Source organism: Arabidopsis thaliana, chromosome 5 (genome assembly GCF_000001735.4).
Source record: "Arabidopsis thaliana chromosome 5, partial sequence".
Lineage (NCBI taxonomy): Eukaryota > Viridiplantae > Streptophyta > Magnoliopsida > Brassicales > Brassicaceae > Arabidopsis > Arabidopsis thaliana.
The window spans coordinates 21647814-21670343 of NC_003076.8; the positions used below are offsets into that span (position 1 = coordinate 21647814).

The window sequence follows — 22530 nt, forward strand, 5'->3', positions numbered from 1 at the left end:
ATCCAACCAAAAAGCTTTAAATCTGGACGGGTATAATTAATTCCTCAAACTTCTTCTCTGGAAGAACAAAAAAAGATGAAACAAAGCCAACGAAGAAAAGCACAATTTTGGCGAAACCCAGTGAGAGAGAGACAGAGAGAAAGGAGGGAAATTCCAGCTTCCCTTTTCTCTCTCGTTCTTGCTCTTTTGATCTGCGTGAAAAGAAAGAATTTTTATTTTCCCGACAGAGAAAAGTCCCAATTTTTAAAATTAGGACTTTTTGATTTTCGAAAATTTTGGTGTTAATGGAAACAGATAGTATCGATTCCGTGATCGATGACGATGAGATCCATCAAAAACACCAATTCTCATCAACCAAGTCTCAGGGAGGAGCCACCGTGGTAATCTCTCCGGCTACAAGCGTTTACGAGCTCCTTGAATGCCCTGTCTGCACCAATTCAATGTACCCACCAATCCATCAGGTTCGTATCTCATCATCTCCTAACATTGGAGGGTTGAGAAAGATCTTATTGCTTCTTACGAATATAAAGTTCCAATTTTTATGATCGTTATCTTCAAATGATCTGATTTGTTTATCATTGCTATGGTATGTTACTATTGAGTTTCTTGAGGGTTTATGGATGTTTTGATATATGTATGAGTGAAAAAGTTTCTTCTTTTGTAGTGTCATAATGGACATACTTTATGTTCAACCTGTAAATCAAGAGTGCATAATCGCTCTTGAGAAAGTAGCTGAGTCGCTTGAGTTACCGTGCAAGTATTACAATCTTGGATGCCTTGGGATTTTCCCTTATTACAGTAAACTAAAGCATGAGTCTCAATGTAACTTTAGACCTTATAGTTGTCCATATGCTGGCTCGGAGTGTGCTGCTGTAGGTGACATTACTTTCCTTGTTGCTCATTTAAGAGATGATCATAAAGTCGATATGCATACTGGATGTACGTTTAATCATCGTTATGTTAAATCTAATCCACGCGAAGTAGAGAACGCTACTTGGATGCTAACGGTTAGCATTGTTCTTGTTTATGATTTACGAGTTCTTCAGTTGTCTGAGATTCTGAGGGGGTTCTTTGTTATATTGTTTTGTAGGTGTTTCAATGTTTTGGTCAATACTTTTGTCTTCATTTTGAAGCGTTTCAGCTCGGTATGGCTCCAGTTTACATGGCGTTTCTGAGATTCATGGGCGATGAAGATGACGCACGAAACTATACATACAGTTTAGAAGTTGGAGGCAGTGGGAGAAAACAGACATGGGAAGGGACACCAAGAAGTGTCAGAGATAGTCACAGGAAAGTCAGAGACAGTCATGACGGTCTTATAATCCAAAGAAACATGGCACTCTTCTTTTCCGGTGGAGACAAGAAAGAACTGAAACTTAGAGTCACTGGAAGAATCTGGAAAGAGCAACAGAATCCAGATTCTGGTGTTTGCATAACCTCTATGTGTAGTAGCTGAATCAAAATCAGCCAACCCTTCAAACCTATCTTAAGGTGTTCGTTCGATTTCTTCAATTCGATTTTGTTTCGGGTTTGTGTGTTGTTTTGGTCCAGAATCCAGATAGCTTCTTTACATTCAAAAGTGTATTTAGAGAAGTAAAAAGAGTTGTTCCATTTGCCAGAAATGTGCAGAAGGTCACAAAAGTTGCAATAACTTCCAAAGATTGAATATTTCCATAAATGTATATATTCACATGGTAAGATCTGAGCAAAGATCTAATACAGTAACATATTCAAATCATATCTTTATTTCATTCAAGAAGATGTCCTGTCATATAATAAGTACACTTAAAATGGCTTATGGACTATATTACAGATCTTGAGTTTGTACATAAAATCATTCGTATACGTAACATACAAGGCTGAGACAATCTATTGTGACAACCCGGAGAAGAAGGACACACCGGTGGATGGCAACCACGAAGAACCAGAAATGAACTGAGCCACCGTAAACTTACTAGCCTCTACCGTTGAGGTAATAACATGATAACCAGGCCATTTGACTCGTTGACCAATTCCTGAACCCAACCCTTTGTTCATATACTCACCATAGTACAACGAGTCCAATGCAAACGGACCATTCCACTCCAACCATCCTCGCGGGTCAATATGGTCACCCATATCCGACATCATGTACACAACTCTAGAATACAACTTCCACGGACGGCCGAGATACGTCGGATAACTACCCTTAGAGGCTTCAAGATCCGGTGTTGCTAGTAGCTTACAAGCATGAATCGAAATCCCCGTATTCTGATTCGGATCTTTTCGGTTCTGAGCCGTAATAGTAATCTTCTGCTGAGCCATTGGTTTACGCGCATAAATGTTACAACTCTGTAAGATCACAGCCGCATTCCCGAATATAAAATCGACCGTTCCATAAATTTCGCATTCGCGGAAAAACTGTCGGTTAGAATGTACGTAAAGCGCGTCTTGGTAACCGATAATGTTGCAACGGTAAACCACCGCGTGGTCTCCACCAACACGGAGTGCCACGGCCTGATGCTTAGCCGGTCCGGCGTAATTCTCAAACGTCATGTCCCTCACTATAAATCCAGCACCAGTCGCAGCTACAATAAAACAAATATACATAAATAACTCAATAATGAAGAATCTTTAAAAGAAAAACAGAACAAAAAGATCAATTTTGATACCGAAAGTGGCGGTGTGAAAAGTAGTTAGATCATCGGCGATACTTTTCCCACCGGTTATGACCGTTTTACCCTTGCCGTCCCCGATGAACATCAAGTTTGTCTTCTTCCTACCAACTTTCAGATTCTCTTCTTCGTATCTTCCTGCTTTAACGTAGATGACGAATCGTCGGCTACTATGCTCCGGGGCTTTCTTGATCGCCTCCGCGATCGTCTTAAACGTTCCGCTACCGTCTTTCGACACCGTGATATCAGCTTGAATCGCCGACGTTGGAGTACCAAGAAGCTCTCTGTCTTCTCTCTTCAACCAATTAGGTAATTCCTCTGTTTCTTCAGTCCCAAGTAACTTCCTATTATTCACCACCGGAACTCCAGATAAATCCTTAACTTTTCCGGCGAATATAGCCAAACAATTACTCACCATCTCCGACAAATCTTTAACCGCTCCGATCACTTGATCCTTCACTTCTCCTCCTTGACCTTCAATTTCATCGAATCCGTCAGTGCAAGTGTCGTGGTTAGTCATCGCAGAGCTAAGCCACGTCATCACATCGGAATGAGACTCATCTCCGGAGACGACAACGACGGAGGAAAGAGCGCGTGTGAGCGCGTCCACTGAATCATCAAGTAACTCAAGGCAAGAATCGTAAGCTGACCGTACACGTGGGGGCATCTGAGTGTATGTGATCGTCGAAGAAGTATAAAGAGCTTTGCTGAATTTTTGAAGCGTTGCGTTGAATGATATGTGAATGAGCTCGTTCTCGTCGGCGGTTAAAGATCCCGGAAAGTCAAGAAGTGTGTCGATGCATAGGTTCGGGTATAAGGATTTGCTACAGGTTCGGGAGATTGCTTGGGTCGGTTTACGGGTTAGTTTCGGCTCGGTTTTACCCGAGTCTACGGCTCGGATGCCGGCAAAGATACCGAAGCAGACTACTCCAACTACCAAAACGGCCAAAGTGAAGAGAATCAGCTTCGTTTTAGTTTTCTTCTGTAGTTCCGGGAGTGACGTGGCAGGGTCCTTCTGGTTCGGGTTTGATGGTCCGGATGGACCGAGCCTGTCGTAACCCATAGTTTTTTTTTTTTTTTTTGGTTTAGAGTTTGTTAAGGGAACAAAGGAGATGTGGAAGGCTCTATAAATTATTATATAGAAGGAGCTATTTAAGAATAAAAATGTCATGAGTTCTGTATAAAACTATATATATGTATGTGTCAATTTCAATATATATTATGCCTGATAGCTGTAATATTATAGTCATATTTAATTGAAAATGTAGTATTCAAAAGGACCACAAACAAACAAAATGTGTCGATGGCTCTAAGTCTCTAACGATATAATATGTACATGGTCGATGTATTTGAGTATTCTTGGAGGTGTAATGCGCATATATAACGACTGCATCACTAAAAATTTGTTTTAGTTTTCATAAGAAGTTCATTATAGCAAATATAGTAACTAATATACCTTTATTCATTTCTATTATAGAATCGCAAATGTCTATTTGCGATCAACTGATTGATGCTTTTGTGATATTATATTATATCAACACTTAGTGCTTTGAAAGAGTTTTCTACTCACCTAACGGTGTCGGTGTTTCTTTTTTTTTCACGGATATTTGTTTCTTTCTTAATCTCGATTTGTTTAATTATTTTATTTTTGTTTTTAAGTAGCAAAAGTTTTTGTATCGAAATTCATAGTCACTTCCACGTTACTAATACTCGACCTCGGGATCTTTAAAACTCTTCTTTTCGGATAACCAAAAATTCCCTGGTTGAGTTAACGACTTTGGTAAAATATTAGGTAGAAATGTAGAATTACACTCGAAATGATTATATGATGGATGTTCCTCTATACCAAACCAACATGAGTCCTTGACAACAATTTCCCGCAAACCTACTACGGATTATGAGCATTATCTAATTCACGTCGGGTTGCATGCGGCTAGCTCGACCGTTGGATCGATACAGGCTAGGAATCAAAACATTTCTAAATACTTACAAGCGTATACATACAAAATCAACGAGAACAGGAAGAGTCAAGGCAAGCGCTCATATGGTCGAAAAGCGTCGATGGGACAAATCTACATCGCCCACCAACTGGAGCCCCATAAATTAAAATGGAATAGTCATTGAGATAGACCTCTCTACCAATATTACACACATACAAAAAAAAACGCACATAGTCCTCCATTACCATACGTAGAATATATGCAAAGGTGAGTAGTTGTGGATTCTATCCGGTTTTTTTGCTGTGGTTCAAATTTCAATCACTATATTCCCGAAAAGCTCGGTTCAATGCTCTGGTTAAGGAGTGAAACTAGTATATTTTTCTACTAGGTTCCTACAGAATCTTGTTTCCATGCTTACCATATTGGATATTGTTTAAAGTAATTTGGTAGAAGAACACAAAAAATACCCTTTTTGTTATGGTATGTTTGATGTTTAAGTCAATGTTTTTGCCAAAAAAAAAAAAAAAAGTATAAAGTCACGCGGAGAACTAGATGTTGATATGATAGAATTCTGTATACGATGAGTAGCTATTTAGCTATACCATAATGATAACAAAATTAAAGGTTGGGTATGAAGTCAATGTCAATAAGAGAGTGAGCTGTCCTCTACCATAAGTCTTCTTCTGTCCCTTAACCTCTTTTTCTTTTTCTTATCTTAGCATTTTGTGCTTTGTCTCTTTCACCAAAGTTCTCTATTTCATGAGACCACTAACATTCTGACGACTAATGAATGATTCTTGTTGTTCCAATTACCTTTAACAAAAAGGTCTTATGTGGTTCATTGACGCATTTGTTTATCACATTACCGTCTAATTTATTAAGGTATATAGTTATCATGTAAAATAGTTTCAAGGTTAGTTACATACGATATACATGGACACTATAAAATATTTTTACAAATGTTTTAATTATGTGATGGCTGATTTCCCATTTTTCTAGTAAGAAAAACCTTATGAAATATGATGAATTTACTGTTTAAGTTTGACATTAGTATTTTAAAGAAAACTCGAAATCATCACACCGTTGATAACATGTTGAATCGTTTATGTTTTTTTTTTCACGTCAGAAACATAAATTAAGCATTGCTAAGAAAGAATTAATTACGTTAGAACCACAAATCATTTATTTTGTAAATTTGTACAAATTAAAGACACATATTCATGTGCCACTCAATACGTGGACGTGCATGTTTTGATATCCATTATTGGCAGTATATAGATAAAACTGAATACTGCTTTTTAGACGTTATGGGTTACCAATCAGGTTATCATTTGTAGACTTTTCTCAATTATCATAACTCACAAGATTGATAACAAACAGATCTCACGTTAGCCTATTCGTAAGTTCCATTTCTTTAGATAGAGATATATATTATGTTTTATATCGAATTAGCGAAAAATGAACCACTATCTTAATTATCATTAAAAAGAATTCAGTCACTTGCATGACATCATTTACACTTAATAATGCTCATACAGTTAGATGAATTTGACAGCAGCATTCATAAGATCATTGCTTGTTGGTAATGCGTTAAAATCTTACTGAATTCAACCATTGGAGAGCAGAAATTAAAGTCAAAAGTTGTATTGATTAGAGATAGCTAACTAACCAAAGAACGTTATATATATAATTATTAGAAGTTTGATTTTAATCTAGACATCATAGTGCTTTATGATCTAAGATATCTTCATCTCTAATTAATTGATACCAACAACTTCTCTTTTATGGCTTCTGAGTTTTGGTGGGCTTTGGGCTAGAAGCTATTAAGTACTTCATTGCGGGCATGTTTGTTGTTTGGAAGAGTTAGCCGTATAACACACGTATTACATGGAATCAATAGATGAATATATTGCGAGAAACTACATAAGAGAAACTATTTACCCTATCTACTACGTACGTTAATCTACCTAACTACGTATTCATAATCATGAAGCAATCTCACGTGGGACAAACCTGTTAAATGGAATTACGTACCTTAATGTATGCATTTTGATGGAATCTAGATACTAAAATATTTCATTATTAATAACGTCTAGCTATCTAGTTACTTAGTCCTTGTTACAATTTTTTACTATAAGTTTAAGATATGACTCAAACTAAAATAGAACAAGCTAGACAAAATTGAGAGAGAAAATGACGAAGGAAGAAGTAGAGGAGGAGCCTCTAAGCCCGATGGCTCGGTTATTCCAGTCACCGGGGATAGAAAATTGCATTATCACGATGATTGGTTTCAAAGCCAAGATTAATCCTGACATCATTCTAGATGACTTGAAGCATAACGTTTCCAAGCATCCTCGTTTCTGTAGTAAATTGGTAATTGCCACACATACAAATTGTACCTAGTTTTATTTAGGATTTAACATTTTTTTTGTATGCATTGTGTAAAATTTTGAAGTCAGATGATGGTGAGAGATGGATGAAGACCAAAGTCAATGTAGAAGACCATGTATTTGTACCAGACATAGACCTACAAGAGATTAACAAAGATGGAGATGGCTTCGTCGATGACTATGTCTCGCGTCTAACATTGAGTCCTCTCGATAAATCGAAACCATTGTGGGATATTCATATCCTCAATGTCAAAACATCTGATGCAGAAGCGGTCGGTGTAATGAGATGTCATCATTCTTTGGCAGATGGAATGTCCTTGATGTCACTCTTGGTGGCATGTACCCGAAAAACATCAAATCTTGAGTCATTTCCTACCATTCCTGCCATAAAACGGCGTGAACAAATGATGTCGCATCGCTTTGGAAACAAAGGCTGGTATTCAAGATCGATAAACGCAGTTTATTATGCCGTGAGATTAATTTGGAATACAATTGTGGATCTTCTACTGCTTTGGGCGACTAGTCTTTTTTTTAAGGATACAGAGACGCCTATTAGCGAGGGTATTGGATCCGGGAATAATGCAAGGAGATTTTATCACCGAACCGTCTCATTGGATGATATTAAACTGATAAAAAATGCTATGAAGATGGTGAGTTACTTGTAAATAATTTTATTTTCTCAACCTATACTTCCTATAACATTGTGGTATTTGTGTGTGTGGCTAGACTATCAATGATGTTCTACTTGGAGTTACACAAGACGCTCTCTCCCGCTATCTTAACCAGCGATATGGTAAATATTGAAATGAAATATAAATCTAAGCAATACATTGGAACTAATTTATTCTAATGTTTCGCTTATGTGTTCTGTTTCTTGACAAACAAGGCGACAAAAATGGTGAGGGTGTAACAACGACATCGAATCTAAACAATCTTCCAGGTAAAATACGAATTCGAGCAGGTGTTGCGGTAAATCTAAGGCAGGATATTGGAATTCAGGTTAGATATCTACATCTACATCTTTATCTTAGTTGAAAAGAATTTAACACTAACTTGATAAAACAATTGTGTGAAGCCTTTGGAGGACATGTTGGCCAAGGATTCGAAATGTAGATGGGGAAATTATGATTCCTTAGTTTTTGTTCCATTCTCCATAAGTTTGGAAACCGATCCATTGGTTCCTTTATTAAAAGCTAAATCAATAATGGATCGAAAGAAGCACTCTCTTGTCGCCCCTATGCATTATTCAATCATCGAGTTTATCATCAATACTTTCGGAACTAAGGTATAGATTAGTGATAATGGAACACAAGGATTGTTTAATGTAGGGACATCATATGAAACTCATGTCATTGTAGGTATTCAACCGAACATGTTCGAACACAACAACAATCTTATCAAACATTGTTGGCCCCGTGGAAGAAGTTAGTTTACACGGCAATTGTATCACTTACATTGCTCTAACCGGCTATGGACACTCGCAAGTACGTGTTTTTCACTATTGAATTATATTGATAAGTTTGTAATATAGTACTCGTAAAGAGATCTTTATATCCTTCTAATTTTCGTATATGTTATGTGTTTGGTAGGCACTGATGATACATTTCATAAGTTACGCGAACAAGATGATAATTACGATAGCCGTCGATCCTGCGGTCATACCAGATCCTCACAATATTTGTGATGAAATGGAAAAGTCTTTGAAAGCTATGAAAGACACTCTTTCCGGTAAAAGTGACTGATTTGTTGGAATCCATGGTTGAAGCTATACTAATTTCTGGGAATATTCGGTATGTGTATGGGTGATTGTTTACGTGTAGTATAATTTATCTGTAAAAGTTATATTGTGTGACTGTAATTATGTGTGAACACCGAAAAATATGGGTGTATGAATCTTCACAGCTCTATATTGCATTATTTGCGATGTATTGAATAAGATGAAAATCGCTTTCGGAAGTGAATTAGTATCTATTAAAATGATACACTACATGCTTAAAATTTTAACTTGATGTCTTACAACTTTTTTATATCAATATGTCTAGTTATTATAATAATAACTTCCTAAGGTATCAATTTAGAGTAATCATTGAGGAGCCGTAGACAAAGAAGAAACGGGCGAATCCACATTGTGATCCACAACAAAAGAGCTTTAGTTAGACCTCAATCTCATATAACCCTCTTTCAAGAACAGCGGCTTTAATCATCTTGAGAGACTCCACCAAATCATCACACATCTTGTGAGGGTCAGGAATGACCGTTGGATCAGCCGTTACCGATATTATGACCTTGTTCGCGTAGGTCTGGAAATGTAGAGTAAGAGCCTTCACACACATACACAAAACACAGTTATAAACAAGATAATCTCAGAAGATTCTATGTGATGAATTTTCTATATATATTACTTACATGTGGGTGGCCAAAAACACATGGGGAGATATAATTCAGTGGGTGACCATGGAATGTAATTTCTTCCTTTGGACCGACCACATTTGAAAATGATAACGTTGTGCTATGGATCACTTTCCTTACAAGAACTACACTTGCCTGTATTTTTTCTTTCCCCATTAGACAATGTTCATGTGTATATAAATAAACAAAACTTATGCATGATTAACTCTGTAGAAAATCAGATTTAGATTTCACCTTGAGCCCAAGAACTTTTAGTATCAATTTAAAGAATGCCATGGAGAATACGGCTTCTAGAGAGTGTTTCTTGCGGTCAATCGTGGCTTTAGCTTGGCGCACGTATTCTAGAGGATCGGTCTCTAGCCCAACGGAGAACGGTAGGAGAATGTAGCCGAAGAGATTTCCCCATCTGCATTTTGATTTCTTGGCCATCATATCCGCTAGAGCCTATATTGCATCATTGAACAATAATGAAACCACACAATCCGTGTAAGAAGTTTCAAAGATACCAAGACTATATATTGATGTACCTCAATTCCTGCGTTTGGTCTCAAGTTAATCATAATGGCTGAACGAAGTCGGATTCTCCTCATGGACTCTTTCGATTTCGGTGTTGCTTCTTGATCTGTTTCAAAACATATGACAAGAGTTTCTTTAGATCAGTGTGAGATCTAAATTAATATGTATAACATAGTGATGTAAAAACAACTTTACCATATTTTCGACTAAGGTAACGCGAAAGTCCGGCTTGCGTTACTCCAAGAAGAACATCGTTCACCGTCTAACAAAAATAGATTAAAAGCAAAAAAAAATGTCAGCGAGTATACATGATCAAGAGATTCTTAAAATTAGGCAATAAAACAAATTTACCATTTTCATTGCGTTTTTCACCAGCTTAACATCGTCAAAACTGATAATCCGGTGGACGAACCTCTTAGGGATAAGTTCACTACCGGGTTTGGCCAAGAGAGGAGTCTCCGTATCCCTCAAGACAAATATTGTAAGAGCAAACATTAAGATATCAACAAAAGTGTTGAATAGCAATCTTAGGATGAACCAGAGCCCTACAAATAACCACCAAATCTTGTTGAAAAACCCGCTGTTGCAGCTCGGTCCAAAGCGTTTTTTATGAACCGCAACGGTAGGCAAAGCCTCGGGGTCTGATGTTTTGCGGGTACAAGCCAGTAAAAGAGACATGAGAGACATTCCATCACCCAAAGAATGATGGATCTTGAGAATAGCATAGGATTCAGCGTTCGATGTTTTGACGCCTAGTAAGTGCATTTCCCATAATGGTTTAGACAAATCCATAGGAATGGTCGTTAACTTAGAGATATAGTCTTCAAGATACTGATCCGGATTTTCAATGTCGGGATCCACATCAGGAACAATCACATGCTCTTCTACTTTAACTTTTGTCCGAACCCAACGCGGCTTCTTCCCATTGTTCATCTCCTGAATTCATCATGGCAAGAAAAAAATAATCACTTTTCATATTAATACCAACATAGTCATGATTTTATATCATCTTTTTGGTTAATGATTAATACAAAACAAAAATTATAAATATAAAAGAGGATTGTTTGGCGTAATAACTCCAATAATACAAACACTTTAAAAGAAAATGTGTTAAACTGTTGAATATTCAGTACCAACATGAATCCAATAATTTTATATCATTTCTTAAGTAGTTCTCTTTCATGTTACATTATGTGTGTGTGTTTACATACAAAATAGAAAAAGTAATTTCTAACAATGATGAAGATATTATTTAAAAATAAAATAAAAATGTGTGTTTGGACTTACTAAAATGCTAGAGAAGCGAGGGTGGTTTACGAGGGTGTGTTCAAGGCCGTGGATGATGGCTGGTGTGTCTCCTTTAACTTTAGATCCCATTGTAACGATTATTGCACAGTTAAAATCCGGCGAATTGAACAGCCGTGAACATGGGCTAAGTGGTTCCTCCTCCACCGTCTCCCTTGCCGTCTTCTTGTCTTCACCCATTCTTTGACCTATTTGTGGCTCTTTCCAAGCTTTGTGGGGTTTTGGTTTTTTCACTCACAGTTACTTTAAGCTCTATTCTCTATATATAAAAGAGTTACACGATTTTAGTTATGAACTCATGGTCCCTCTGTTTAACATAGCTACTACATCTTCATGTCAGTATATTTTATGGTTTTTCTTATGACATCACCACATGGACATTACTATGTTTTATACCTTCGATTTTTTGTTACTGAGGAAAAATATTTTCAGCCCCAAATCTAAAAAGTTGTTATTCTTATGCAAATATTGTAGTGGTCAAATCACCAGAATAAAAATAAACTCCTAGGGACACGAAAACTTTAATGAATACTCTACCGACTATTAATTATGTTCGAATTATAATTTCTGATTTGGAAGAGAAGTTAATTCCTTAATTCTAAGTGAATGACTATAGTGCAAATTGATAAATAAGAGGAAACATATTTTGGACTATAGTAATTTACTTAATTTATCTTCCAAATTAGACTATCAAACTATAGTAGATTTTTTGCTAAACAAACTATAGTAGATAGGGATACGCTAATGAAGAGTCTCTTCCTATTTTCATGAGAGATCAACAACCTTATTACTTGCCTTAAGTCTTTGTTTTATTTGGTTAATGTTCTTACGTGTACTATTCTTTACCATTTTTTAAACCATGGACGTAACGTAATAATCATTGATCTCTCCAATGCCACGAATGCATGGGTAGGTACTATTCAATTTATTTGGGCCAACCATATCGACCAGAGATTTTCATTGTAGTAATTCATTTAATGTTCCCTTTTTACGTAAAACTCAAATAAATTATAACTATTGTACTAAACGTAGAAGTTCTTCTGACCCTCCTTTTGGTCATTCATTCAAATAACGAGCCTCTTATATGTTACAAACATACGAAAAGTGAAGTTGATGTCAATCAATATATAAGTACAATTTATTGCTCGTTGAAGTTTGCAGAAATGGACAAAACATTTTCTTCTTTTTTAGTTAGTTAAAAATCTTGATTTATTAGTATAAATTAAAACGGATTGTGTACGTATTACACATTTAAGTTGAAGTTTCAGACAGCTTCTTTCAATTAATAAATGCATGGTGTGTGCACTTTTATTACTCTCTAAAGAAACTGCAAACTTAACTTTATCTTTCAATGAATAAGTTCTAGGTAAGAATAAGTTCTAGGTAACAACCAACCACTAAGGCTCGGGACTAACCAATTTATTGATTACCAATTGTAAATGTGCATGGAAAAAGTTGAAAATTTTTACAGCAGCAAAAAAAACGGTTAGCATTATTTCGACTGATTTGAAAACGACTTTTAACCATCATCTCAAAAAGTCAAGTGATTTAATAATCGTTTACAAAAGAGATGGATACATTTGTATTGGATAGACATTCCTTTGTCTTTTCGTGCTTTTTTGAAGATTTTTCCATCTTTGAAAGAATTTTTTAAATTATTGTACTGACCAAATCGTTACAGTTTTACTTTTACCACTTCTCATAAAAAAGTTCGAACATAAAGTTTTATTCATCAAAGAAAGAGATAATTCCACATGTAAAAATATGGCTCACTGGTCTATATTCTAAACCAATAAAGTGAATTCTTAACAAGACAAATTGATCTTTCTCTATTCATGAATAGTGCATTAATCAGAAATCATGTTACATAACTAATTTACCTCACTTTTTTCAATCTTTCTCTATTCTCTATGATAAAACTCGAAACTAGGGAGATGAGCCAATCAAGGCTTAAACTGAGTTGGTACTTAAAACCATCTATCTGATCTCTGAGTGAAAAATCTTTGTTATATTGAAAATCTAATGCAATTATGGCTCTCATTGCCATTCTCATCTTTGGTCACAGTGAGACAGTACAAAAGATTGATTTGGTGGTTGCACCTATTCCTCATTCTTATTCTGAACATTTAATATCAATTGCACTTAGTTTGTTATCTTGTCTAGGTGGGCCTTTTGCCCTCGCTTTTTGTTCTTTTTCTTTCTTGGAAGTTCTTACGATGGCTTTGTTTTTGATATCAAGTTCTCATAGTATGCTTAGCCTTTGTTGGAGGCTTAGTCATACGACACTAATTAAGGTTGGGCCTTATTGGGCTCTACTGGTTTGGTTGTAAAAAAATTTTTGGCCCAGGAAAAAACTTTAGCGAAAACCCAAGGGAAATGAATGACAAAGAGAAAAGCTTACTACTTCTCGAACCTTCTCGATTTGGGGACTTTTCAATTTCCCTATCAAAGTGAATGACTTTCTTCTCCAAAATCGATTTCTGAAACATCCCATTTCTTGATTTCCCTCTTTGTCGCAAACCCAACAAAGTAGAGCAAAACCCTAAAACGGAAACCTTCCATGGCGATTATCTCTGAGGTAGAAGAAGAAAGCAGTAGCAGCCGACCCATGATATTTCCCTTTAGGGCAACACTCAGTTCTGCAAACCCATTAGGGTTTTTGGAGAAAGTTTTCGACTTTCTCGGAGAACAGAGCGATTTTCTCAAGAAACCCTCCGCGGAGGACGAGATCGTCGTCGCGGTTAGGGCGGCGAAGGAGAAGTTGAAAAAGGCTGAGAAGAAGAAAGCTGAGAAGGAGAGTGTGAAGCCTGTGGAGAAGAAAGCCGAGAAGGAAATTGTTAAGCTTGTGGAGAAGAAGGTAGAGAAGGAGAGTGTCAAGCCAACTATAGCTGCTTCAAGTGCTGAGCCTATAGAAGTGGAGAAGCCTAAGGAGGAAGAGGAGAAGAAGGAATCTGGTCCCATTGGTAAAATATTTAAAAAAAAATCCTTTTTAACTAAAGCATGATGATATTGAATCTGGAATCTTGGCTTGTCATTGATCCTGTGATGTATAGGGTATGTGTTCTTAGGATTGGAAACTTTGCTTGCAAATGATGGTCTTGATCAAGTTTTATGTAATTGGTTCTCTTTCGTATTAAGAACTATGATATAGTAGAGGAGTATTTAGACTTTGAATCAGTAAAACTTTTTATATGTTACTTGTTCTAGCCCCTAGGATGTAGTAAGTATCAGTAGGTTCTGCTAGTGTTCACCTAATACAAATTTTAACATCAGCCTTGTTGGATTTTGAGTTCTAGAACTTGATATCTCTCTAGTGAAAGCAAAACATCATGGATTTTAGACTTGATGGTAGTTTTGCTTCTATCTTATGCTCTAGTGATTCTCTTTGATGAGCTTTAGTGTTGTTCTCTTGTTATGTCGAGTGAACTTTGTGTATGTTTCTTTGCAGTTCCTAACAAAGGTAATGGAACTGATCTTGAGAACTACTCATGGATCCAGAATCTCCAGGAGGTTACAGTTAACATTCCAGTGCCTACTGGGACTAAAGCACGGACTGTTGTATGTGAGATTAAGAAAAACCGTCTCAAGGTTGGTCTCAAAGGCCAGGATCCAATCGTCGATGTAAGTTTGTTCCTCTGCTATTGTATCATAAATCTATTCCATTTCCATCCTAATACCCTTCTAGTAGTCTTACTAAATTTGTTAACTTTCAATAATTATAGGGGGAGCTCTACCGATCTGTGAAGCCTGATGACTGCTACTGGAATATCGGTATATGCCTAACTCCTGAGTGAACAATGATCGTTATATTGAACTTTGTTGGTAAACAAGAGTGCTTATTGCTATATAATTCTCAAAATGATACTTTGCAGAGGATCAAAAGGTGATTTCGATTCTCTTGACTAAGTCTGATCAGATGGAGTGGTGGAAATGCTGTGTGAAAGGTGAACCTGAAATCGATACTCAGAAAGTTGAACCAGAGACTAGTAAATTAGGTGACCTTGATCCAGAAACTCGCTCGACTGTTGAGAAAATGATGGTATGTCTTCTAAAGAATTGTTTCTTTCTTTATTCAAGTTTCTCGAATTAGAAACTGAAGTGTGTTTTTCTTTGTTGTCTTTCTATCCATAGTTTGATCAAAGGCAAAAGCAGATGGGTCTTCCAACAAGCGAGGAGCTACAGAAGCAAGAGATCCTTAAGAAATTCATGTCTGAGGTAAACAATAAAATTCTCCTGCAACATCTCTATATCTTCGATTCTTATCACATTGTTTTTCGTATATTGAACGGTTGTTCTTCTTTCGTTCTTTTCACGCAGCATCCGGAGATGGACTTCTCAAATGCAAAGTTTAACTGATGCTCGTATCGTCCAGTCTCTCTGCCAAAAAAGAAAAACCAGTTTTTGCATCTTCACCAGTTTTTAAAAGCTTGTTACTTTTGTTTAGTTTCTCATTTCTGAATACATAGTTCGGTTTATGTCCCTAGCTTTATGATTCTCTGGTTTTTATTGAAACTTTTTCTGAAAAAAAAAACTGTTTTCTCTAATTCATATGAGTCTGCTCTTAAACCGGACAAAAAAATGGTATCAATGTAGTAGTACTTCTCCTCTGTTCGATTATGTCCTGTCTAAGAGTGATTGGTCTTAGTCACGTGACCGTGTGGTGACACATGGGGTCTTCATTCAATTCGTCATGAAGCAGCCGTTTTCAGTAAAAAGATAAACCTGGACCACAAGACACCATTGTGGTCCAGACCTGTTTAGTTGGGAATGTGGTCCATAGCGTTGTTGTTCGACAACCTTCTTTCTTCAACTTCACATAAGGAATCATAATACCAATCAATCTACTTACGTAATTGCATAACCAACGCCCCTCATTGCGTAAATGAATTCACTTTGATAAAAGCAAACGATTCTCTCCTCACACTGTTAAACCTGTGTTTAATTTTGTTGCAAGATTTAAGCAATGATATAGGGTTCTGTTTCCGCGGTTGGAGCGGTACAACCGTAGCAACTGCATTTTGACCATTTTCGATGTCTAATGAGCGGAACCACATTTCGTGTTTGAGAAATTTGATTCCACAACTCTACAAGTAAGTTTTGTACTTTTTTGTTTCGTTGCAAGCCAATCATAAGTTTAACCATGGAAAAAGTTTCTTTTAGTGGTTCAAAAGGGAGAGACATTTCAGATCGTTTTAGTGTGAGCAGGAATATAGGGGCTAGAGGCTAATTGGCTATATATGGTCTTGTCAATATTCATCAATTATTTGAAAGAGACAAACGCAGTATACACCAAATGAGTCTTATTGTTAATTATCAATTTCATCAGCGTATTATAATCCAATGTTAGAACTCTCTTTAGTAAGATACATCAATCTCAATCTCCTTAAACAAATAATGTTGCAGATATAACCAAAGATTTGCCATGTGAATTGTAGCAGTCACAAAGTTTTATGACGACACTAATGTACACTGAGACCAAAGAACAAAAACATGTTTCACAGATATAATTGGTTGGTAACATTCTTTAATCACATCATAGTTATATATTATACAGTTGTAACAATTTACCTTTTACACATAAAATTTCAACATTTTGCTTCCTATTCTATCTGGTTTGAAGACAAATTTGTTGACCGTAAAAACTATTCAATTTATATATGTAAATCATTTTTTCATGTCTTAAAACTGTATTCGAATTTGAAAACGCCTCTAACTAGTTGGCTTACCTCATTAAAGAACTTCTTTTTATAATGTCATTCAAGAACATTTTATAACGTTATCAAAAAGATTATTTATAATTAATTTGTTAATATTTATAAAATTGTGACCACGATAAAATTTGAGCGATAAGAACATGTCATATATGTTCATAAACCACACTTAATTTGTTTGTCGGGATATAAGACATACGATGATTGGTAAGTATAGGTTTATTTTAAATCAGTTATCAAATCACTCTCGAAATAGTTCAACAAAACAGAAGGTACCCTCGAATCGTCGTTATAGTAATAATACATTGTTACAATAATAGCATTGGAGAGTTATGTTTTTGTAAGTTTGATGAGTGTATGTTTTAGTAAAATTTTATACAATAATGAGATGCAAGTTACGTCTGTATAAGCCAAAATATTAGAATATATTATTTTTTATTTATTTAAAGTTTGCACTATATAGAATAGATCTTTATATATGTTTCTATATTATCGTGTATTCCTCTATCGGATTAAAAATATGAAAACCATAATATTCTAATTTTGTGGAATGAATTAGTTCTTCATATGTTTTTCGTTTTAGGTATCTTTGTAGAAATCAACACATTAAAAACCAATCATTCTGATCGCAAGTCCATCGTATATAATAAGAGTAATAAGACTTGTGAATGAATTAATGTGGTTGGACCCCAACACCACAGTGACCACACCTTGCTCTCATTCTTGTCTCCGCCCATATTCCAAATGCACGTAATCGGAGACCTTTTTAAAAATAGTTATTAATCTACCGAGTGGGTTGATTAGTCTCGTTGGAACTTTGGAAGCACTAGGAACAAAAAAATGCATCCATTGATTGTATCAGAAACGCCAAATGTAGCAATATTCACCATCGTGAGATGAAGAAAAGACAAGTTATCAATTTATACAGAAATAAAAGAGAAAGAAAAATGATTAAAGTGTCAATGTTAATAAGAAACTAAAAGACCCAACATGATGGGGGCTCAAACTCAAACTATGAGTCAAAGCAAAAAACAAAACCAAAAACACCCACTTGGCACTTGCCACTTAATTAAAGAAATAAAAATGAACCTTTCAACATACACTCAACAAATTTGGACCATCTATGTATAACTTTTAGATGTCTATTTGTCTACATTCATGCAGCGAGAAGAAATCATGGCTCTTCTTTTAAAGAAATAAAGAGGGGAAATTGAAAAAAAAAAAGAAGAAAAAAAAAGAAGAAGAGAGGCTTTATGGGGTATAGCTTAAGATGATGTTATACAAATGAGATTCATTTTTTTTTAAAACCACTATTCAAAAATCAATATAACTTTTGTATTGACATTAAGTACAATTTAAACGGTTAAGTTCTAAAACTAGAACTTGTGTGGCAAAGTCAATTATGTAACCTATTAGTATTTAGTAAAGAACAAGTCCACAAAAATAAAAATATTAATATCGATAAAATTACATGTCAAAGACTCAAAACATCCATTGAATTATTTTGAGAAATATCCCTATCAATATTATTATTTCTTGTAACTTAATTGCACTCACACTCATATCAAACACTAACAAATATATATGCGCCCGCATATTATCTGTCAACATAGATGGCTGTTCTTTTTTGTCCTATTTGATGTATCTTTCTTCTATAATACACCAAAGCACATTTTACTTTTTAGGGCGTAAATGATTATGGTAAATTAAATCAGTTTTAACTGATTTTGTCGTTAGTTTACATTGCAGATCGATTCCGCCGCTAGTCGCTCTCAAGGGGCAGCTTAGTAGCTTATTATGTATTTTCAGTCTAAACGTTGCCTTGGTATCTTATACATAGCACTTGTCGTTAATTTACATTTGAGTAGTATAATATTTGTTACTCTAAACATTCTGGTGGTCGCAAGAGAAAAATAGTGACTTTTTTTTTTTTGTTAAACGAGAAAAATAGTGATTTGAAGCCTTTCTTAAAAAACCATAGTTAAAACTACTTGGTTCCTTGGTTACCAGCTAAAAACTGATGTTTGTTACACTTAAATAATGACGAAAACGAAATAATATAGGTAGTGGTGGCCTTCCTAAACCCGTTTGAAGAATAATGGAATCTATCTATGCATGGAACAACATAACGCAGGAAAAAACAATTCATTAAAAAAAATCTCTCCCAAATTCCAAAGGATTGTACATTCGTACTACAAGTTTTTGTCGACAACTATTCGTACTACACTTCGTTTTAGACTATTCTTTTTCTGGTCTGAAATATGATTTTAATAATAAATGCTACACATAAATCATTTGTTCTTCGGCAAAAAAATAAATGAATTTGGGTTAGTTATGTTATTTTTAAGCAGGAAAAAAGTAACTTAGTTATATTATGTTTTAAAGTTATTAGTTACTTTTATTTAATTTAATAAGATATTAGATAGTCACTAGTAGAGTTCAAATTGACAAAATCTTGAGGTAGAAGTTGTTGATACATTAATTGTAGGTTAATTGTATCGCATGTGTTTAAAATATAAATGAGTTATGTAATGTAAAGTAGTGTGTTATATACTTTGCAGATAATAAAAAGTGTTAGTTTAATTTTCCAAGTACTCTTACATAATTTGGCTACTTACATACTCCTTTTGAAATTATATATTTTATTAATATGTTAGCAATTAGCAAATTACCAAATTTGAAAGAAAAAAAACCTGAGGTGAACATGTTCCTCCAAAAACTATTTTTAACATATTCCACTAAAAAGCTTCATATTCCAAATGTAGTTTTTATAAATTACTGCATTCCCAAAAATTTATTTTGATACACGTGTCTAGAAATACTACGAGTTGGGTTTGTCAATTTTCGTCAACTTAATTCTTCGTTTATGTATTCGTCTTGCGAAGAAACTACTTACTTGCTAAGCAATTTTAGTCTCTATAACGCGCAAACATCTCTCCAGCTGTTTTCCCAAATTGTATCCCCATCTCTTTCATTTTCTCTAATGTATTCGTCTCTTTTTAATCGTTTTAGAATACTCTTTTTCTCTTTTAAAATTTTAAATATCTTTTTCACATTTAGCTTTTGGTTTTGCTTTAATGTATACGAAGAACATTCTGATTGACAATAGGTGGAAAGGCACATATCTTATATATATATCACTTAAGATCCTATTCAATTTCCGATGTGGGACATTGTCCCTAATACGCCCTTTCGAGATGATGACTCTTCTAGCCATTGATCTCGATATGTTTGGGCATGGATCGGCGGGACAAATATTGGGCCGGTCCGATGTGGATCGGGTTGAGTATGTACGGATCGGGCTCTGATACCATATTAGAGTGTGGGCTTCCAACCTAAAACCAATTGGCAATAGGTGAAGAGACTCATATCTTATACATATCACTTAAGATCCTATTCAACTTCCGATGTGGGACATTGTCCCTAATAGAATCCACCCAAAATATACAATTTTATGTATATAAAATAGATGATCATCAACTAATATAATCTATGTTAATACAAATAAAATCCATCTTGTCATCCAAAGAAAAGTTAACTTTGCTATTTAGATTAGTATGAGTATACATATATAGATTTGTTGACGACATTATTAATTAGAAATTTAGAATCAGAATGTTCTTGATTCCTACTCACTAAAATTACTTCCTATATATAGGTAGGACCTGCATGTATAGATACAAACAAAATTGTCGTATCTACTAATCATATTTAAATATATATTATATAAATATAAGTATAATTGGTCCATCCGTTTACAGTTCAATACAAATGAATCTATATCTTATAAATAATATTTGATGAAATATTAGAAGATACTGTTATAAACGATTGCATGTGGAATTGTTTTATTAGTCATACAATCTAACTAAAACAATAGTAAGATAATTATTAAAATTTTCAATAAAACTGAAAACTATTTTTATTATGCAACATTAAAATTAGAACACGCGTTGTTGTTTTTACTGAAACTCAAATTTATATTCTGAATCAACTTTATGAATAAAAATATATTAAAAAGGTAGGTACATTGAACTCATTTTTGCAAAAAGGTAAAACATATTTTGTGCTTCGAAAATTAAATATTACTTAATTCCGACAAAATCAAATGGCCAATGAGTGACCGGGGAGCACTTTTGATCTTTTGAATTATGTTTGTCTCTTCTCTTCGCTCCTTGGAGCTAGTGCGTCTTAAAAGTAGTGGAGAGTTTCATATTCGGGCTGCTTTAAGTCTTTTACAAAAAAAAAAAATTATATATATATATATATATTCTATAATAGCCAATTAATCTAGAATTAGCATAGAGTTTTGACGATTGAAACCATAAAAGAATAGGAAATTACAAGAAGAAATATGGGGTTTCTCATTGAACTTAACATGTAATACTCTCCGTTGTATACATATTTAAATTGTACGGATTCTAAACTATATATGAAAAATAAGAAGATTTTTATTTCTTTTAAATCTGATATAAATTCATAGTTATAACTTAGAAAGGCAATATGAACACGAAGGAGGTTGGAAACTGTAAAGTGAGTGGCTAACCAAGGAGGTCGTATCTGGCATGAACTTTTTCCTTTTTAAGCAGATTTATATTTAATATTTCTATTTCGTATATAGTTTTATTTCCCGAATAGGGAATGTTAAGGTTATAGTGTTGCACGTTGCCTTTATTCACCCAAATTCAGCGTTCTGATGATTGTTCTTTTTTTTTTCTTCCACCGGAAGCAATGAAACTAGGACCTCTATTGAGTATTTGATTGAGATATTGACTTAAATAAATAATATAATATTCTTTTGGGTTTTGTTTTATTCCGTTTAAGACTTTCAGTAGAAATTTTTGTTGAAAAAAAGAAAGTAGATTTTTTTAATAGATGTTAAAAACAAAAAGTATATTTATAATGACTGCAAATTCTCTTTGTTAAATAGTTTTATGTTTATCAATCAACGTTAGCGTTGAGATTCTCTCCATAACTCGATGGAAAGCTATTGGCTCTTTTTTCCATTATCTTGTAAATGCATTGGTTAGGGACAAATATAAAACAGAATGATTCGACAAAGCTGGTTTCATAACTAATGTAACCCATGGATTCCTATTTTCAAATTTTTGTTTCATAGTCCTTAAGATTCCCACAAACTTTTACATTTAATTTTACATTTGTCGATTATTTTCTACCGATCATGTATCTAATAAATTTTCTAAATAATATTAATATAAAATCAAATATATGGTGATTGAGTTGAATGCTTTGCGTTCTATGCCGTTGACGGCTCAGTTTTCTCGGACTTCCAATAAAAGACTTTCATCCGTTAGATTTATTATTGAATCGGTCTTTCCTGTCTAATAATTCATTTCTTGTTTCTGAAAGTGTTACTCCCTCCGTCTCACTAAGATGAATTTTTTAGAAATTTCACATTCTTTAAGAAATATTGTATAAAGACAATTTTAACCTTTTAATATACTTTTAAAATAATAATAAATATTTATCTAATTATTTAGTAAGAGTAAAACGGGAAAACAATTTTAAAATTTGATTGGAAATATAAAACTTCTATCTTTGTAGGACAAATATTTTTCCTAGAAAATTTATCTTTATGGGACAG

At 34.6% G+C, this 22530-nt stretch overlaps 6 protein-coding genes and 2 long non-coding RNA genes across 11 annotated transcripts; 5 read left to right on the top strand and 3 right to left on the bottom strand.

Moving 5' to 3' along the window:
* Nucleotides 1-7: 7 nt before the first annotated feature.
* On the top strand, nt 8-1754 carry AT5G53360 (TRAF-like superfamily protein; the record flags this gene model as incomplete). 3 transcript variants are annotated; one of them, NM_124715.4, is made up of 3 exons in its annotated part: nt 10-461; nt 665-1007; nt 1091-1754. In NM_124715.4, exons 2-3 carry the CDS (start codon nt 672-674, stop codon nt 1454-1456), a joined length of 702 nt encoding a protein of 233 aa, NP_200148.2. In that variant the 5' UTR covers nt 10-461; nt 665-671. The 3 variants fall into 3 exon arrangements, with proteins under 3 accessions (NP_001330826.1, NP_200148.2, NP_001330825.1); NM_001345050.1 differs by lacking the exon at nt 665-1007 and having other exon boundaries at nt 8-461; nt 1091-1456; NM_001345051.1 differs by lacking the exon at nt 10-461 and having other exon boundaries at nt 563-1007; nt 1091-1456.
* Nucleotides 93-902, bottom strand: AT5G07975. The gene is made up of 3 exons (NR_143047.1): nt 835-902; nt 751-789; nt 93-423 (listed from the first exon to the last, which is right to left on the bottom strand). It is a non-coding gene; the product is annotated as an other RNA (long non-coding RNA).
* Nucleotides 1719-3900, bottom strand: PMEPCRF (pectin methylesterase PCR fragment F; the record flags this gene model as incomplete). 2 transcript variants are annotated; one of them, NM_124716.3, is made up of 2 exons in its annotated part: nt 2652-3813; nt 1719-2567 (listed from the first exon to the last, which is right to left on the bottom strand). In NM_124716.3, exons 1-2 carry the CDS (start codon nt 3715-3717, stop codon nt 1870-1872), a joined length of 1764 nt encoding a protein of 587 aa, NP_200149.1. In that variant the 5' UTR covers nt 3718-3813. The 2 variants fall into 2 exon arrangements, with proteins under 2 accessions (NP_200149.1, NP_001332265.1); NM_001345052.1 differs by having other exon boundaries at nt 1870-2567; nt 2652-3900.
* On the top strand, nt 3299-3571 carry AT5G07985. Its single transcript, NR_143048.1, has one exon. It is a non-coding gene; the product is annotated as an other RNA (long non-coding RNA).
* Nucleotides 3901-6771: 2871 nt separating the features above from the next.
* Nucleotides 6772-8909, top strand: AT5G53380 (O-acyltransferase (WSD1-like) family protein). Its single transcript, NM_001345053.1, has 7 exons — nt 6772-6967; nt 7050-7634; nt 7711-7777; nt 7871-7983; nt 8060-8269; nt 8343-8468; nt 8574-8909. The coding sequence occupies exons 1-7, from the start codon at nt 6788-6790 to the stop codon at nt 8724-8726; spliced, it is 1434 nt and encodes a 477-aa protein (NP_001318794.1). The 5' UTR covers nt 6772-6787; the 3' UTR covers nt 8727-8909.
* Nucleotides 8910-8920: 11 nt separating this feature from the next.
* Nucleotides 8921-11554, bottom strand: FOP1 (O-acyltransferase (WSD1-like) family protein). Its single transcript, NM_124718.4, has 7 exons — nt 11197-11554; nt 10261-10845; nt 10105-10171; nt 9921-10015; nt 9628-9837; nt 9391-9528; nt 8921-9305 (listed from the first exon to the last, which is right to left on the bottom strand). Exons 1-7 carry the CDS (start codon nt 11392-11394, stop codon nt 9138-9140), a joined length of 1461 nt encoding a protein of 486 aa, NP_200151.2. The 5' UTR covers nt 11395-11554; the 3' UTR covers nt 8921-9137.
* Nucleotides 11555-13630: 2076 nt separating this feature from the next.
* BOB1 (HSP20-like chaperones superfamily protein) lies at nt 13631-16030 on the top strand. The gene is made up of 6 exons (NM_124719.4): nt 13631-14177; nt 14663-14835; nt 14937-14985; nt 15087-15253; nt 15346-15429; nt 15532-16030. Exons 1-6 carry the CDS (start codon nt 13775-13777, stop codon nt 15568-15570), a joined length of 915 nt encoding a protein of 304 aa, NP_200152.1. The 5' UTR covers nt 13631-13774; the 3' UTR covers nt 15571-16030.
* A 4095-nt stretch (nt 16031-20125) lies between these two features.
* AT5G53410 (F-box associated ubiquitination effector family protein) lies at nt 20126-20233 on the top strand (the record flags this gene model as incomplete). The annotated part of the gene is made up of 1 exon (NM_124720.1): nt 20126-20233. One exon carries the CDS (start codon nt 20126-20128, stop codon nt 20231-20233), a length of 108 nt encoding a protein of 35 aa, NP_200153.1.
* Between the last annotated feature and the right edge of the window lie 2297 nt (nt 20234-22530).

Excerpts from the sequence above, each read along its gene's own strand:
- BOB1 (NM_124719.4), top strand. The coding sequence starts at position 13,775 with ATGGCGATTATCTCTGAGGTAGAAGAAGAAAGCAGTAGCAGCCGACCC. Across the intron at positions 14,178-14,662 it reads GAAGGAATCTGGTCCCATTG|TTCCTAACAAAGGTAATGGA; the intron begins GTAAAATATTTA and ends GTTTCTTTGCAG. Across the intron at positions 15,430-15,531 it reads TTAAGAAATTCATGTCTGAG|CATCCGGAGATGGACTTCTC; the intron begins GTAAACAATAAA and ends CTTTTCACGCAG.
- AT5G53380 (NM_001345053.1), top strand. The coding sequence starts at position 6,788 with ATGACGAAGGAAGAAGTAGAGGAGGAGCCTCTAAGCCCGATGGCTCGG. Across the intron at positions 6,968-7,049 it reads CTCGTTTCTGTAGTAAATTG|TCAGATGATGGTGAGAGATG; the intron begins GTAATTGCCACA and ends AAAATTTTGAAG. Across the intron at positions 7,984-8,059 it reads GGCAGGATATTGGAATTCAG|CCTTTGGAGGACATGTTGGC; the intron begins GTTAGATATCTA and ends AATTGTGTGAAG.
- FOP1 (NM_124718.4), bottom strand. The coding sequence starts at position 11,394 with ATGGGTGAAGACAAGAAGACGGCAAGGGAGACGGTGGAGGAGGAACCA. Across the intron at positions 10,172-10,260 it reads TGAAAAACGCAATGAAAATG|ACGGTGAACGATGTTCTTCT; the intron begins GTAAATTTGTTT and ends TATTTTTGTTAG. Across the intron at positions 9,306-9,390 it reads GTGTTTTTGGCCACCCACAT|GCTCTTACTCTACATTTCCA; the intron begins GTAAGTAATATA and ends ATGTGTGTGAAG.